General features: G+C 47.3%; 2 protein-coding genes across 6 annotated transcripts in view; both read left to right on the forward strand.

Annotated features, from left to right (window-relative positions):
• The first annotated feature begins 1483 nt into the window (after nt 1–1483).
• GRXCR2 (glutaredoxin and cysteine rich domain containing 2) lies at nt 1484–6702 on the forward strand. Its single transcript, XM_075163913.1, has 3 exons — nt 1484–1820; nt 4470–4687; nt 6523–6702. Exons 1-3 carry the CDS (start codon nt 1484–1486, stop codon nt 6700–6702), a joined length of 735 nt encoding a protein of 244 aa, XP_075020014.1.
• Nucleotides 6703–9248: 2546 nt separating this feature from the next.
• Nucleotides 9249–15235, forward strand: part of PRELID2 (PRELI domain containing 2) — a 28471-nt gene continuing 22484 nt past the window's right edge. For 3 of the 5 annotated variants that reach the window (XR_012675970.1, XM_075164449.1, XM_075164448.1), the window contains exon 1: nt 9249–9373. Coding sequence is in view for 2 of the 5 variants with exons in the window: in XM_075164449.1 (XP_075020550.1) it covers nt 9299–9373 (75 nt within the window). In the remaining 3 variants the exon portion in view is untranslated. The remainder of the gene's footprint in view (nt 9374–15235) is intronic. The other 2 variants (XM_075164450.1, XM_075164451.1) reach the window with 1 other exon arrangement.

Consider the following 15235-nt stretch of genomic DNA (forward strand, 5'->3'; position numbering starts at 1 on the left):
ATTATTAGTATACAGCCTTCTAAACTGTCGTCCTGGTATTTCATGTGCAAACTTTTAATAAACATAATAAACCAATCTATTGAGAATATTAAGCGTTGAAAGCTCTGGTTCTGAATTAAAAGAGAGAGCCTTGGCAGGATGTAGGCAGAAAGCTTAGTTTAAGTCCCACTCAATGAAAATGCATTTAATACTGGAAATTTACTGAAATCTTGGAACCTGAAAGAAGAGAGATTTTAACTCCTGTTGTGTGTACTTGATACAAGTAGGTATCAGGAGATGTTTAAAACCCAGACAGCAGTTACTCTGTTGATGCATTTTGTACTAAACATACTCTTCATTTTTTCCTTCAAAAGGAAAGACAAGCCCAAAGTGCACAGCTGGGGATGGGCACAGAGAACAAATCCCTACCCTAACAGAGTAACGAAGCACACGCCAGTAAGGTATCTGTTTCATAATTGACTGTTAGCAAAAGATTAGGTGGGGATCTCTAATGATGGGCCGTTATGGGAAGGTAACTTGAGTCATTGCTTGCTGCTGTCGGGGTGGAGGGCTGCGTGTTCGTCGAGGAATTAAAGCCCCTCGGTTAGATGCTGAGCGAGGCTGGCTGTAACCAGCACCTTGCAGAGCTGCTGCTGTGCAATGCAGAGACCTGCCTAACGCTGACATCTCTTCTTTTTCCAGGGTTGCCCGGCGGCCCGTTCCCTTCTGCTCTGCACCTCTGCAAACCTCTGCTTTGTCTGCCGGGAAAGAAAATGGCCAAATCCTTGAGCACTTGCAAGGGACTGCAGATGAGCAGAGGATTGGGCCTCTGTGGCTCTCAGGAAGTGACTTGTCTTTTAAAAATGAAAAGCAAACCCAGAATGGTCAAAAGGCCCTGAAAACCAGCAAGAATTACAAATAGGGATTGAAAGCTAAAGATAGAGAAAATCTTAATTAGATCTCCACCAACCTGTAGAGGAAGGCTTTTGGATTAAAATGAAATGGAGCTTTGTACTCTCAGGGTTTCAGAGCAAGAATGGAAGAGGAATTATTCACATTTGCTGTTTGTGAAGCTGGATTGCTTTTTCTGTGAACTTGTCTTTTTAACTTCTCACCTTGTCAGAAAATTGTGAAAAGCTGCTGGGATGGTGTATTTGGGGTAGTTCTTATCACAGCACATAGCAGAAACATTTCCATGGTTTCACAACATGGGCAGAGCTTCCTATTTAATCCTATCCTCCCCAAGTTAACTCCTTTCCTCTTGTGGTAAGCCAGCCTGCCCACCATTCACCAACCTGCCTTATATTTCACTCCCATTGATATTTTCTCTTTGTGAATATCTATCAATATTTAATACAGTGGTATCGGTTTTGCTGTAAGATGAGAGGAACTACTAGAAACCTTGAATTATACATTGTGTGGCTGGGGAAGCTGGGGAGAGTTTTCTTTTGGATCCAAAGCTCTTGGAGTTGATCTCCAGGACCTGCAGCTTGAAATCCTAATAATGGATGAGCACCAGAAGAAACTCAATCAGCGGCATGAGGGAAGGCCCCGCAAAGTGAGGTTCAAAATATCATCAGCTTACAGTGGTCGCGTGCTAAAACAAGTCTTTGAAGATGGGCAGGAACTGGAGCCCCCAGCCAAAGAGCACTCTCGGCGTTTTCTCCGCCACAGCTTTGAGCCAGGGGACCATTTCTGTGGGGCCGGGGAAATGCCAGAAAACAGGTTTTACTCGCCAGCCAAGCTGACTGCCCAGCGGATCAGCATATTCAAAGAGGACAAGAAATACAGTCTCACCAGTAACTCTCCTCTCCTCAGTGACTACCAGTCAAGCGACAGTCATTGCAGGGTAAGTAACGTCCAGCCTAGGGCTGTCAAACGGTTTGGAAACCCACTTCAGACTAAGCCATTTTTGGAGTAATATGGTACCAGGAGTCTCAAACTGGAACCACATTCAGATAAAACCCAGTTTTGTCAGTTCAGGATTTTAAAAGGGTGATTGTAAATCTTCAGACTTTATCCCACAAATTCTGTATTCTGCTTGCTCTGCAAATGGCAGGAGCCACATGTTTTGCAGCAGCGCAGTCAGCAAGTGAACAGCATCTGCTAGCTCTGCTCCATCTCCTCTCTCACTGGGCTGATTTGCATCTGTCCATTCTGTAGAATAAGATAGAACATTTCCATATATATCAATATCTATACATAGTAATCCTAATGCATCTAAAGCAGTCAAATGTAAGGTGGATATTATCTTAATTAGTTATATTTTAAACATTAAAGTTGCATGACTTGAGCTGGCAAAAAGGTTGGTGCCACTGGCAGTGTGCCAGCGAGCCCCTGAGCGAGGCATCCGCATCCTCTGGCAAGTCAGAATTACCCTTTGGCTACTTTGAAAATCCCAGCTTAGTTTCACTGGATATTTTGTTAACATATAATTAATGCCATTGATATAGAAGTGCCTCTTTAGTCCTAATAAAAAAAACAGTGCATGTGTAATATATGTTAAATTGATTAATATACAGGGATTATGTTCATTTTCTTACTCTGTCGAATCAGATTTATATATCTTTTACTGCTATTTGGTTTTATCAAATCTAGACGTACCAACTAAGCAATTCATACAACAGTGATGGCATATCGGCACTACTGATAACGCAGCCATGTCACACTGATATGCAATCTCTAAATGGAGTACTTTATATTGATATAATCAGCAGACTTGTAAAACTCGAGGTGAGTCTGCTAAGAGAAATGATAAAAAGGAAGACGGTGTGAGGTAAGCTGGCTTGCTGAATCCGTATCAGGCCTTTCCCTGGGAGACAGCTCGTTCAACTCCAGTTCAGAGTGAACAACGAGCAGTTAGTGTCAGCAAACAAGTCAGCCCGTTGTCCGGTCCCCCCTCGCACACCACCCCAGTCCTGCAGCGCCTGCTTGGTGGTGGTGCCCCAGTTGCTTGCAGAAAAGTCAAGAATTGAGTGTAGCTCCAGGGAGAAATGTGAGGTCACTCAAGTATGCCAACCGCTGTGATGTAAAGAAAGTTGTGTCGTCATCTGTTGTGGTCTTTGGATAAATAAGGAATGTCACTCTGGCACTTAGAGAACTAAAGAGACTGAAGTGCTTTAAAAAGTATAAAATGCTTTTTATGGCCTTGGTTTGAATACATTAAAAATCTGTTAGTTCTTGGTGCTAATCAAAGTTGCATGTAGGAAACCCAAATGGTTGATATTTGAACTATATTAAGTTGATACACTGGGCATCTAGTTTAACTGAAAATATCAAACCACGATGAATCTCTTCTGCCTAAAGACAGGGCATTAATGTGATCTTATCCATACCATTAATTTGTTCTGCGTTCTTGGGTAACACTCATCTCTATTCCTAGTTTCCCTAGCCATAAATACCTTGAGTAATCACGCTATCCAGTACCAGTTCTGTTTTGTATCAACATGCATTTGGTATTTGGAGACACCATGTCTGTGTAACAAATATGAGGCACTTAAAGCCTCCTGCAAACGGTAAGGATTTGTGCTCTCCTGCCTCCCCTCCACACTTCTCCTCATGGAGAAGCAGGTGCCCAATTGCCAGGAGAGCCATCAGCCACCTCTCATCAGCTGATGCGACTCTGGCAGGGTATTTTCTTAGCAGAACATCTCCTTTTGCATCACTTCTTGATACAGATGTTTAAACAGAGCAAAATATGAAGAATGTGTAAAACAATAGACTGTGGTAACTGCCGTATGATACCCAGTGCAAAGGGAAAAAGGGACCAGGTAAGCAAAATGCTGCTTTCAGAGAAATGTTTGACCATACCAAGTTTAGCTTTAAAATAATTAGAAAAGAATACAAATTCAGGTGTCCCCACAGATGGTTATTTAGACTGGCTCCTCGCTATTAGGAACACAATTTAGCATTAGATAATGAGAATTTTTATCATCTGACCCTTTTGTTAGCATTAATACATTACAAAGAAAAGCTTTCTTTTAAATGTGAAAAAAAACCCATCAAGGGCTGCAGAATAGGTCACAATCATGGGGAACTTCTACTTCTGGCCAAAAACATGAAAACCCCTCTCCACTCCCCCACTCCCCAACTACTCAACCTTCAAAGAAATGTAGGTCAATCCCCAGTGCAGAGGTTGCTTTTCCATATATGCCATCCCCACCGCTCTCAGAATTGTGCCGTCTTTTTTTCTTGCATATGGGTTGGAATGAGAATTTACATCCCAGAAAGCTTTCCACATCCAAACCATGACATTAAAGTGAGGCTCCTAAGATTTGACCCAAAGTCTTGGTCTGGTCCCATAGCCCGTTAGGGCCATCTCTCCTCTGCTGTTCTGCCCTGTGCTCTGGGTGGTGGTGAGGAGATGGCTTGTGCTGCAAAGCCAGCTGAGCAGATGACCAGGCAGAGGGAGTGTTCTTCTGGAAGCCCAGGGATCATCGGTGTTTGTAGAGTGTATTTATACAAGCGAGACACTGATAAAATCCTTCTACAGGCTTCCCCAATTCTGGATTTTGGCAAGATCATAATCTACACTAATAACCTGAAAATCATCCGTGCACCAATGGACCAGAAAGAGCTTATGAGAAGAATCATCCAGACGGAGGGAATAAATGATTGGGCCTTCATATACCGGGAAAGGAAAGAAAGATTTGGTGGCGGACATAAAAAAGATGTGGAAAAAAAGGTTGCTTGCAACCAGTATGTGCAGGTAAGAGAAAATGGAAAGTGCTTTTTTCCTCCTAAGGCTTTTGGGTCTTACAGCCCTGGTCAGATCACTGAGTATTCCCACCCAAGCCCCATCGATGTCTGTATCTGGCACTTAACTAAATTTTTATTAAAAGCATCACTTTTCCTCTTTCCACTTGGGAGATAACCGATCAACTGCTGCACTGCAGTTTGCGCTCTGGGGATAGATGTTCTGTTTCCAGATGCTCATGTCGCCCCACTTGATTCTTCCCCTGGAGATCACTGATGTTTATGTACCTTGGCTTAGTCCATCCTTCGTCACCATCTCCCAGTGGAATAGGAGCAGGCCGGAGTTTCTCCAGCCTGGCAAGGCTAAACACAGCTGCTCTGTGGTTGAGACTGCCAGAGGCTAAAATTTTAATATCAGCTGAAATAAGATTGTGCCTTCCACTTGTTTTCTCATGGGTTAATCTTTGTTGGTCAGAATCCCAATTAGTCTGACCATAATTTGATCCCACAAAACACAATGTTTTCGTGCAGGGCAAATACGAAGCATTACAGTTTTGCAGATCTGAGACCGACCTGTGCTGAGTGCAGGTTACCTTGGTCCTTCTGCAACCACGAGCCTTGCTTATGGCTCACTTGCACAAAGACCCCATGAAAACTGAAAACAGCCCTGAGAAACTAAGTAGGAATTTTGGCCTTTGTCAGTTTTGAAATAAACTTGATTTTCAGAACAAGATCTTTAACATAAATGCCAAGATTCATCCCATCTACTGGCAGACACCTATCTGAGTCATCAAAAAATCACTTCTGGCCTTTGGGGGAATATATGTTGAAAAGGACCTCCAAAAGGTAATTGATTGCCTTCTTCCAGTCGCCCTCACTGGAAGAGCACGCTTTGGAGAAGGACAGCAGCTCCTGTAAGGCATTGCTCCACAGAAGTTTGTTAACCTTGGAAAAACTCAGTGAAGTACTTCTGTTCTCCTTGATGTTTGGGAACAAAAAGTAAAACTTGAAGGTCCTAAAACTATGATTTTTTTAGAATAATTTTCTGAACACTGTATTATGAACATTCATTTAAAGATGACCAAACCACAGGAAGGTTATTCTTCTGAGAATTCAGTTAATTTGGACTATCAAATTCATAAGCAGGCACCAATATGAAGCATATTTGGCACCAACTCCCCATATCTTGGCTAAAACCTCATTCTCTAGTGCCCTGTAAAGTAGAACCGCCGCACAGGAATGATGCAGGACTCTGAACCTGGCATCAAAAGAATGAACCTACGCCGTGCTACATTCTTCCTGATGCAGATATTTAATAATTTCTGGGCTCTGTGGAAGCACTGAATTTTAAGATGGGATTTGAAAGAGGCTGTCTGGCACCCTGGGAGAGAGTTGCAGGCACAAGGGACAGCTTGAAAGAAGCTGTGCTTGTCGGTGATGAGGGATTCTGGGGGAGAGGGCGAGGAGAAATGCTGAAGAAATGAAGCATGGCTCAAAACTGAGGATGCAGAGCTGAGAAGATGGATGTGTTAAGAAATGATAGGAAGATGGGTGGAGCTATGCAGACCCTTGCAGGAGAAGAAAGATGAATTTCAAAGTATTGTGTTATAAGCCCAGCCACATTAACTTCTCATTTTCTAGAAGTATGCACAAATTGTCCCCAAATATACAGGAGCCTTTTTCTTGAAGATCTTGCTGTAGAGAACTGAATATTATTGGCAGAGTGGCATGTCAGGAGCAACAATTACTTAAAAGACCAGAAGACAGAATTTCCGTCTTTCAAGTATGTTACTGGCTTTGGTGTCTGATATCCAGTAACAGATTTTTTTCATGATCTGTCTCTTTCAGGAAGGAGATGCTGAGCACGGTTGTTCCCAGTGTAAAGGGTCAGGCTCTGCTCCTTGCTCACTGTGCCACGGAAGCAAGTTTTCCATGCTGGCAAACAGATTCAGAGAGTCCTACAGGGCTCTCCGATGTCCAGCTTGCAACGAAAGCGGCCTGCAGCCCTGCCAGATCTGTGCTGCCTGATCAGGACTGCCATCCCTGCAGCAGGCTACAAGCACCACAGCAATATTTTGTTGAAAACTTTGAATTATTTAACCTTCAAGCAGCCTCGCTAAAATGACTTGTTTTTAAAAGATGGGAAAGGCATGTTAGATATATCGCACCATAAATGTGAATGCTGCACCGCTGTTACCGACTGTCCCTCTTGTCTGCTGCGTCTAACTTTTGAATCAGCCCAGACCCCAGTGTCTGCAGGGGTGAACATATCCCCTGACACTAGAGGAAATTATCAGCATTCGGAAGTTAAGCACCTGCGTAAATGTCTCTGGCATCTGCAGCTCAGCCTGAATTTGCTGGCACTGTCCCTCAGTATATAATAACCCCGTAGGTATTTGGTGCCTGGCACAGCCAGGTCCTGACCCACCGGGCACTCCAGTAAATTCATTAAAAGCAGCAGAAGTAGGTGCAGTTTGGGCATGTCGGTAACATGTCAGGGTGTAAAGTCTGTTTGTATGAAAACAGCAGAGCGGTGCCTCCCCGAGGTTTTAACTTGCTGAACGTTTTAAAATTACCCTGTCTTTTGTAGTTAACTCTGTACTTGCCCTGCAGTGTCACGAGCATTTCCTGAACATTTTGCCGATTCTTACATCTGCTTTAGCGGACACAATGATTCCTTTGGGGTCCGATTTGTGAGAAGAAATTGAAAACCCTTCCCAAACCTGGAGCTATAAAAAATGTACAATAATTTATTATTATAAATAGAAGTTATTAAGTTTTTAGCCTACTTATGAAGAAGTGCTGAACTAAAATTCCCCTGTATGATGCTCAGCACTTTTCAGGATCAGGCTGGTGGTGAGCAGGATTTCTGTTGCTTAATATTAATCCCATGTTGTAATCTGCAGAAGGTAAACTCTAATTAGTTGAGGTGAAGCAATGATGTGGGATACTTTGCAGGCTGCCACTGGTGGCACAGAACACAGGGGCTTCAAGAGGTTGAGGCAAACAGGGGAAACGGTATTTTTTCCCCAAAGCATTAACTTATTACATTTTATATTCATGAGTAATGTTAATGCAGCCTTAACTCGCATATTACCTCTGAGACTCTGATGAGTTAAGAGACTGCTCACATGTACTTCATGCTGAGGTTGCAAGCCTAGACAGGGTAATTTATGGCCAAGTTTCTGTTTTCCTATGGTAGGTTATAAGATTTCTCTGCAATACTTAAATGATTAGAAATAATGCTGTTTTAGCTCTTGGACTTCCATATGCCTCCTACTGAAGTTGTTCAGTGGGTACTGAGGGTTTGTTTTTCAAAAAAAGTGCATAAATCCATAGCACATACAAATGATTGGCTTCATTTATCGTATCAGCATCTGCAATATGAAAAAATGTAGTCCTTGGGGTATTCACTGAGGGCAGATGAGACCTCACAAATCAGAAATTGTTGTCAAGCGGATCTCTTCCCTCAGATTTGACCTGTTTGATCTCAGAGTTTGTGGGCTTGTTTAAAAGTTTGCCGGCTTAAGATAAGAAAAAAGCAACCAGGCTGAATTGTTGCCTGATAGTTTAATGTTTACAATAAAACTACATGCAAATATGCATTTATAAAATCAGTATTTATTGCTATTCGGTAATTACGATGTTTCTCAACCACTATTACTCCTCCTGGCTGCGTCAGCTATTAGCATTCACCCCAACACGTCACTGGGGCGATGCTCGCAGCGAGGAGCCGTGCTCTTCCCTTATTTAGTCCGGAGTCCCGCAGGCCCTGGCGGGCACCCCCCCGGTGGGCCGGGGACCCCAGGACTTGTCTGTGCGCAGCATTAGGGCCGGGCTGTGAGCGACCTTCAGAGCTGGGTGGATTTGCTCCCCCCCTGCTTTAAGTGCACTCATTTTATTTTTGGTAATACGCTGACTTGATTTACCCAATAAATGCTCTCTATTTTACATGAAAAAGACTTCTGAGCTTTGCTAAAGCATCACGGTGAGGCTACTGTTGAGGCAGCACTTTTAACATGTTGCTGTTTTTATTCCTACTATTCCAGAGGCTCCCGACCACCCCGCTGGGCTCAGCCGGCAGTGCGTGGCACGGGGCGAAGGCGCGAGGTGTGACCCCGGCTGCAGCCCCCGCAGCCAGCGCTGCCCTTGTCCAGTCCAGTCCTGTCATCAGCTTAAAGAGAAACAAATCTGCCCGGGCCCATCGCCCGCCGCTTGTGGCTGGGCCCAGGCCCGCTGTGAGGCACCAGCGCCGCAGGACCAGGGCTGGGGGCTGCAGCTGAAGCGCTCCCTCCCTTTGTATCTGTGGTGGTGCTGCGCAGCGGGACACCCCCACGAACCCAGGGGTCCCAAGACCCACCCGCAGCCTGTGCCCCGCGGCCCTGTGCAGGGGCCCGGCCTGGCGGCTGCTGCTGCCCCGCAGAACCCCGCCAGCCCGGCGGCCTCCTCGAGCGGGTCGGGTCCCCGCCCAGCCCAGCTCTCCGGGCCACCTCGGGGCGGGCGGGGGGCAGCGGCCCGCCGGCCGCACACAAGATGGTGGCGGGGCGGGGCGGCCCCGCGGCGGGCCCGCGGGGCGGGGCGGGCAGGAAGCGGGGCCGGGCCGGGCCCCGGGCCGGAGCCCGCCATGGGGGTGACGGTGGAGGTGCACCGCGTGTACCGGTACCCCTTCGAGCAGGTGGTGGCCAGCTACCTCCGCAAGGTAACCGGGCCGGCCCGCGCCTTCCCGCGCCCTCCCGGGGCGCTGCCGCCGCGCTGCCGGCCGGGGCAGGAGCGCCTCACGGCGGCGGTGGGGCCCGGCCGCGGGGTGTGCCCGCTCCGGAGCCGCTCCGCTTAACTAGTTCCTGCGTTAGCCGCTGGCTCTGCCCCCGTTCTCTCTTAAACAGCCTTTCTGTGTTCCTGCTTGCGCGGTGCCTCTGTGCAAAACCGTAAATCCCTGCGGGAGAGAAAACCGGCGTGGGTAGCGCGCCGGGGCGGGGGCCAGGGAGCAGAAACCCGCCTTGCTGCCTTTGTCCCACCGCCGCGGTGGCAGCCTGGCACAAGCAGGGCGTGCGGGAGGAGCGGGGCTCGCCGTGCCCTTGCTGTGCGGGTCCCGCTCTGGGGCCTTGCGGGTGTGCGGGCCCTTCCTGCAGCTGGAAGCTTGGTTTTCCTCTTTATTAGAACTTTTTTCAAGCTTACATGAAAACTTGTGTTTCTATGCCCGAGGTGTCAGTTGCGTACCAGTCTCCGGAGCAAAGTGGTCTCCCTTGCGCTGCCTGGCACCCCGGGGTGCCCGGGCTGGGTCCAGCAGCCTGGCCTGCGGTGACTTCCAGCAGGGACGGTGCTGGCCCCGGTGCAGAGGACAGGGTGGGCAATGCCGTGGCCATGGCGGAAAGCGGCCATTCTTCTTGACCAGAAACAACCCAAGTGCTGCTTGCAGAGCGTGGTGTAGTCGAAACACCCGAGAGGGACTTTGATGCAGTAAACAAAGCCACCAAACCCTGCCTGCTGCCACAGGCTCTGCTCCACAGGCGTTGCGTGCTGGTCTGTGAGCCGTGATGGACTCGGCAGGGGTATGGCACGGATGGGGTGTGCACAGCCGGGATGGCAGCACCTGCCCTTCCAGGGGCTCTGCCGTGGTGGCTGGGCTCTGTTTGAAAGAAAGATCAGATCAGTAGAAATGAATTCTGGTTTTCTGTCCTTGCAGAATGCTAAACCCTACATCACTGCTTGGTGCAGTATGGCTTTTGGCCTAGTAGTGCAACAATCATTAGACTTTTAAGTAGGTTTTAAAATGAAAATGTTTTGCAGTGGCAGAAGGCTGTGTTAATGGCAGGTAAACAGCGTTTCTGTGTTGCATCTGCTCCTAGCAAAACAGCATCCTGCTAAATTTTCCTTCTGAGCACTGTTGTCTCTCAGACCGAAGCTCCAAGCTGTGCATCAAAACTGTCCTTTTTGTTGGTGTTTTTCTTTGAACAGTAGCACAGAAATAGGGATGAATTCTAATCTTTATTACAAGCTGATGCCAGGCTTTTGTCCTCTAGCTGTGACTGGTTTTTGTGAACACCAAGGTGAAGAACAGAGCAGGCTCCATGATATTTGTTTTGGCCGCATGTGTTTAAACATTAACAATAGAAGTGAGCAGCTGTATAGCGCAGGGCATTTCCTTGGCACAAAACCTCATGGGTTGTGAATGTTCTCAGTAGGACAAGATGTTTAAACGAATGTTGACTTTGGGCTAAATTCATCCTTGATGCAACCAACTTAAAACACAAGGAAGGATTTTTTTGTCTCAGCCAGCTGCCAGTTCTCCATCTCCTGTTAGCAGAGGTCTGGCTTTGACAAAGGCAGTGCCAAGAGGAACCCAGAGTGTCCCCGCTTGCGAGACACACAGCCAGCTCTGGCCCCCGGGCAGCTGTGCGACTGATGCACAGCAGAACTGGGCTGAACGTGCGGGGTTGTCTCCTGTGGCTGAACCTGCCCGGTGTTCTGTTGTGGTGCGGATGCCCAGAGCAGAGCCCCGCACGCTCGCTTACAGCCGAGGCGGTCCCAAGGACTCTAATTCATCAGCGGTGGCATGACGACCTGACCTGCGGTGTGCAGGCTTGCTCCTGCTGCTGCCGTCCCAGGCGCTGGGAGGCAGAGAATGCCTCTTGCTAAGTAACCTTTTGTTAAAGATTGTCAGATCCTTAAAAACTGGATGGTTAGGGTAGGAGTGGAAGGTGATATGTTGCACTTCTACCAAGAAATAACAAGTTTTTCCTGTTTGCTGGAAGCCTGTAAAGACGACGTTGGGCTTGCTGAAGTCACTAGGCTTCTGCACGCGATCTCGGTGGGGTCAGCTTCTTGTCTTCAATGTCCATCTCATGAGGAAATGACTGATGAGATACGTGAATCTCTAAAAGATGCGGTGGTGTGTTTTTGTTTTAATGGACCGCCTATTTTTTTTCTGATGTTTGATGGCTCGGTACAAAATGGATTTGGATGCCTGTAGTGGTGTCATGCCCTGTACTGAAAACCAGACTGTCATGTACGTGAAATTCTTTTACAAAGGAAAAACCCAAAATATCCTCACAAGTCGAAGTGCCAGAACTCTGAACAGTAAATACAGGCAAAGATGCTTAGTCTGGAGTCTTTCTGTTTCTCTTCTATTTCTGTTAACCGTCTACAGCTGTTCTTTTTTTGCCCTAGAATAGGACTGTGCAAAGATGCATTTAAGGTTTTCTGTAAAAAAAAAAAAAGGCAAACAAGCAAACATTTTTTTCTCTCGCCCTGCTGCAGAAATCCTGAGCTGTATTTCTGGCAAGCTTGGGCAGTCAGATTTGCTAACCATGTAGTTTAGACTGCCACACTATGGCTAACCAATGGATGTGCTCTGAAATACTCATTTGAAAACTGAACAAATTTGGAAAAGAGAAGGCAGGGCTGCCTTTTGCTGATTTTTTTGAGTGTTTGGCGGTTAGAGGTGAGAGGGGAAGCAGAGTTAGTGCTTTTCATTGTGAAAGATTTGAACTAATTATGACAGCCAGAAGCGCAGAGCAGAAAGGTTAAAATGATCCTCATTTGTATGTGGCAGCAAAGTGCATCACATGCTTTTAACCAGGAATTTGATATGATTCAAAAAATAATTGCCATAGTTACTCATAAATGCCATAGTTAAAGTTGACTTCGGGGCTCCTGCTCTTGTTCTTTCTGTTGCGACTCTGCAAGTTGAACCTTTGAATGTTGTTATGTTGCAAAATAGGGTGGGAAGGTGCAACCAGACGTGCTCTCAGAGGAGACCAAAGCCAAAGCAGTCGGGGTTCTTCAAGGGCATGTTTGCGCCAAGACATCTCCTGGCCCACAGAAATCCCACGTATTGCCTCGACTGGGGTGTTTTGCCTATCGGCTGTGATTTATGATCTCTGAGGATGGAGCACAGAAGCCACTTGGACTGTGGAAAGCATCACTGTGGGCTTTTTTTTTTTTTTTTGGATTCCCTCCCTCTTGTGCATCTCAGGTTACGTTTCAAACATCGCTGCACTCTGCAGCAGAATGACACCCAGCTTCTCTAGAAACGTGCTTTTACCACAGAGATGCGTCCTCTGCTTTCATTACATAGAGTAAATAAGAAATAGGTGGTAATCAGATGGACAGCCTGCTACTTCAGATATTGGGGTATATATTCTTCTATGTTGGTTCAGAAATACGCTAGAAAATACTCTGCCTTCGCCATGTGTTGCTAGAGAAAATGGCCCCTCCATGGCCGGTGTGGGAGGAAGGCGCTGGCGGAGCACGATCTTGAGGGACGTGTTGGGTGGGTTGGATGGATGGTGGTCTGCAAGGGCCGTTGTCTTTCCGTCGAGTACACCTTTTGGACAGCTGCGATGTAGGTGAGGAAGAATCCTGCTGGAAGTAGGGGCATTAACTTCTGTCGTACCCATCTGATGTGCTGGGCTTGCGTGGCCGGTCCCCACCAGCGCCGCTGCGTTCCTGAGGCTGTAGGAGAGCCATGCTTGTTAGGCCTTTGTGGGGCGCGGAGCCGAGGGGAGTCTTGCCCCGTGCCCGGGGGCCTGAGCCTGCTAGAGCGGACAGCAGTTTCTGCTGGGGTGGCCTTTAGGTTAGTGCTGGTGGTGTTTTAAAGTGAGCCCGTGAACTGTAAATCAAACATTTAGTTCAAGTATGATAAATTGATTTGTATTGGAAATAAGTGTATCTGTATGTGAAAGGCTTTTGTATTTATCGATCTTCATCACAGCAAGTAATCTGTGCAGTGGGTTTGCTAGACTTTTTTATTTTTTAATTTACATTTATTCACAACCACCACCTTTCCAAACCAATAACAAAGTGGAGGAATCTGGAAAGGTTTAGCTGATTTTGTGGTGTCACTGCTTCCTTTCCTTGCAGTTAAAAAAGAAAGAATCAGAATATTTATGAATTTAAATACTATTATTTTTTGCAAGTCTTTGAAGCTGTCATTTTGATTTATGTGGGCTCCATTTGATCTTGCATGTAAAACCAGCCCTTCATTGCTTTGAAATATTTCATTTTTATACAAATCATTATGTGTAACCTGCAGTGATTTCTCTCTGCTGCTAAACACAGTGCCACTTTTAGAGGCCTGCTATTTCCCTCAAATAACTTCTAAGAAACATAGCTGTGGTTAGAAACTGCTGCTTTTGATAAATGATTATACACATTCCAGTTAGGAAAGGTATGTGGGGTCTTAATTCCCTGGATTCAGAATAATGACTAATGCGATCAATTCTGCTCGTTGTTTTATGTAGAAAACAATCAATACATTTGCAGGAAGACCGAGTGAGAGCACAGGAATTCTTTACCTAATTTTAATTGTCAGGTTTTTGCAAGCGGAGAATGGAGCGCTTCAATTCCAGTAGGCGTGAAATGAGAGGTAACCCCATAACCGCTCGGGTACCCCCCGTGCTGGGGTGCCGAGGGGTTTCTGGTATGTGAGTCTCAGTGCTTCCGAACTGCTGTTTGCTGGTACTGCGCTTGCAGCTCCGCATCTGTAAAACGGGCTCTGACGTCTTCGGGAAACACTCATGACCGGCAGCCAGGGTAGAAAAAAGTCATTCCGAAGCTATGGATAGCTTAAAGGCAAAGTCAGCTTCGTGGCTTCTGCTGTCGCCGATTTCTTTGGGGTCCTTGTAGTGTGGCTGGAGAAGAAATGTCTTTAAAATAAGAAAATCAATCTGGAAAGAAATTTACTACAGGAACTCATTGGAACTCTTTGATTTTTAAAAAAAAGTATGCACATTTCATCTGGATAAGTGTTTCTTTTTCATAAAAGTATAGCATTTTGAGTTACAGTGTTCGGAGTTGTACTTCCCCAGGTGCAGTCTGAGATGTCGGAAACCTGTCGGCTGCGGTCTGGGAAGGGTTTAAGGAGGGCAAGGCGTGAAGATTGTACCTAAGGAGGGAGAGGGATGAGATTTGCTCCTGCGTCAAGTAAGTGGACAGGCCTCGGGGGTCTCCTCTGCTCAGGCATTTCCAGAATAACGAGGGGGTCCCCTCCTGGTGGGACCCTTCGGCAGCTTGGCACACGCCAGGTTAGGGGCCGTGGCTGAGGAGCGGTGCCCGTGCTCTGCTCTGCCTCAGCCGGGGGACAGGCAGAGCACCCCGGCTGTGCCCGCTCCGCTGCCCACCCCGCTGCCCGCAGAGGCAGGTGCCATGCGTTTGCAGGCTGGACCACAAGATGGCATTCCCTCCTCGCCAGGTGCCTCCGGCACTGCGGGAGCGGCCTTGGGTGCTTGGGGGATGTCGCTTCTGCCCCGCAGCTCTGAGATTCAGGCTCTTTGGCCTGCCTGTCCTCCTGCCCTAACAGCAGGCAGGAAAGCTGCCCTTCGACGCCCCAGCCGCATCCTGCCCAGCAGTTGCTGCCCATCCTCTCCGCTTGCAGCCTTGTGCTCCTGGCCAGCCCCAGCACCCTCTCCGGTGCTGGTTTGCAGGTGCAGGCTGAGAGGACAGTAGCTGTGCCTTAGGAGCTCCCAGGGATGCAAGGCGAGAGCAGGTCGGCAGCCCATCCCTGTCTCAGCACCCCGAGTCCTCTCCTGGTGCGGGGGTGCCCTTTGCGGCGTGGCCAGCA

This window comes from Calonectris borealis, chromosome 15 (assembly GCF_964195595.1).
Source record: "Calonectris borealis chromosome 15, bCalBor7.hap1.2, whole genome shotgun sequence".
In the NCBI taxonomy this organism is placed as follows: Eukaryota; Metazoa; Chordata; class Aves; order Procellariiformes; family Procellariidae; genus Calonectris; species Calonectris borealis.

Excerpts from the sequence above, each read along its gene's own strand:
- GRXCR2 (XM_075163913.1), top strand. The coding sequence starts at position 1,484 with ATGGATGAGCACCAGAAGAAACTCAATCAGCGGCATGAGGGAAGGCCC. Across the intron at positions 1,821-4,469 it reads CTACCAGTCAAGCGACAGTC|AGGCTTCCCCAATTCTGGAT; the intron begins ATTGCAGGGTAA and ends AAATCCTTCTAC. Across the intron at positions 4,688-6,522 it reads CTTGCAACCAGTATGTGCAG|GAAGGAGATGCTGAGCACGG; the intron begins GTAAGAGAAAAT and ends TGTCTCTTTCAG.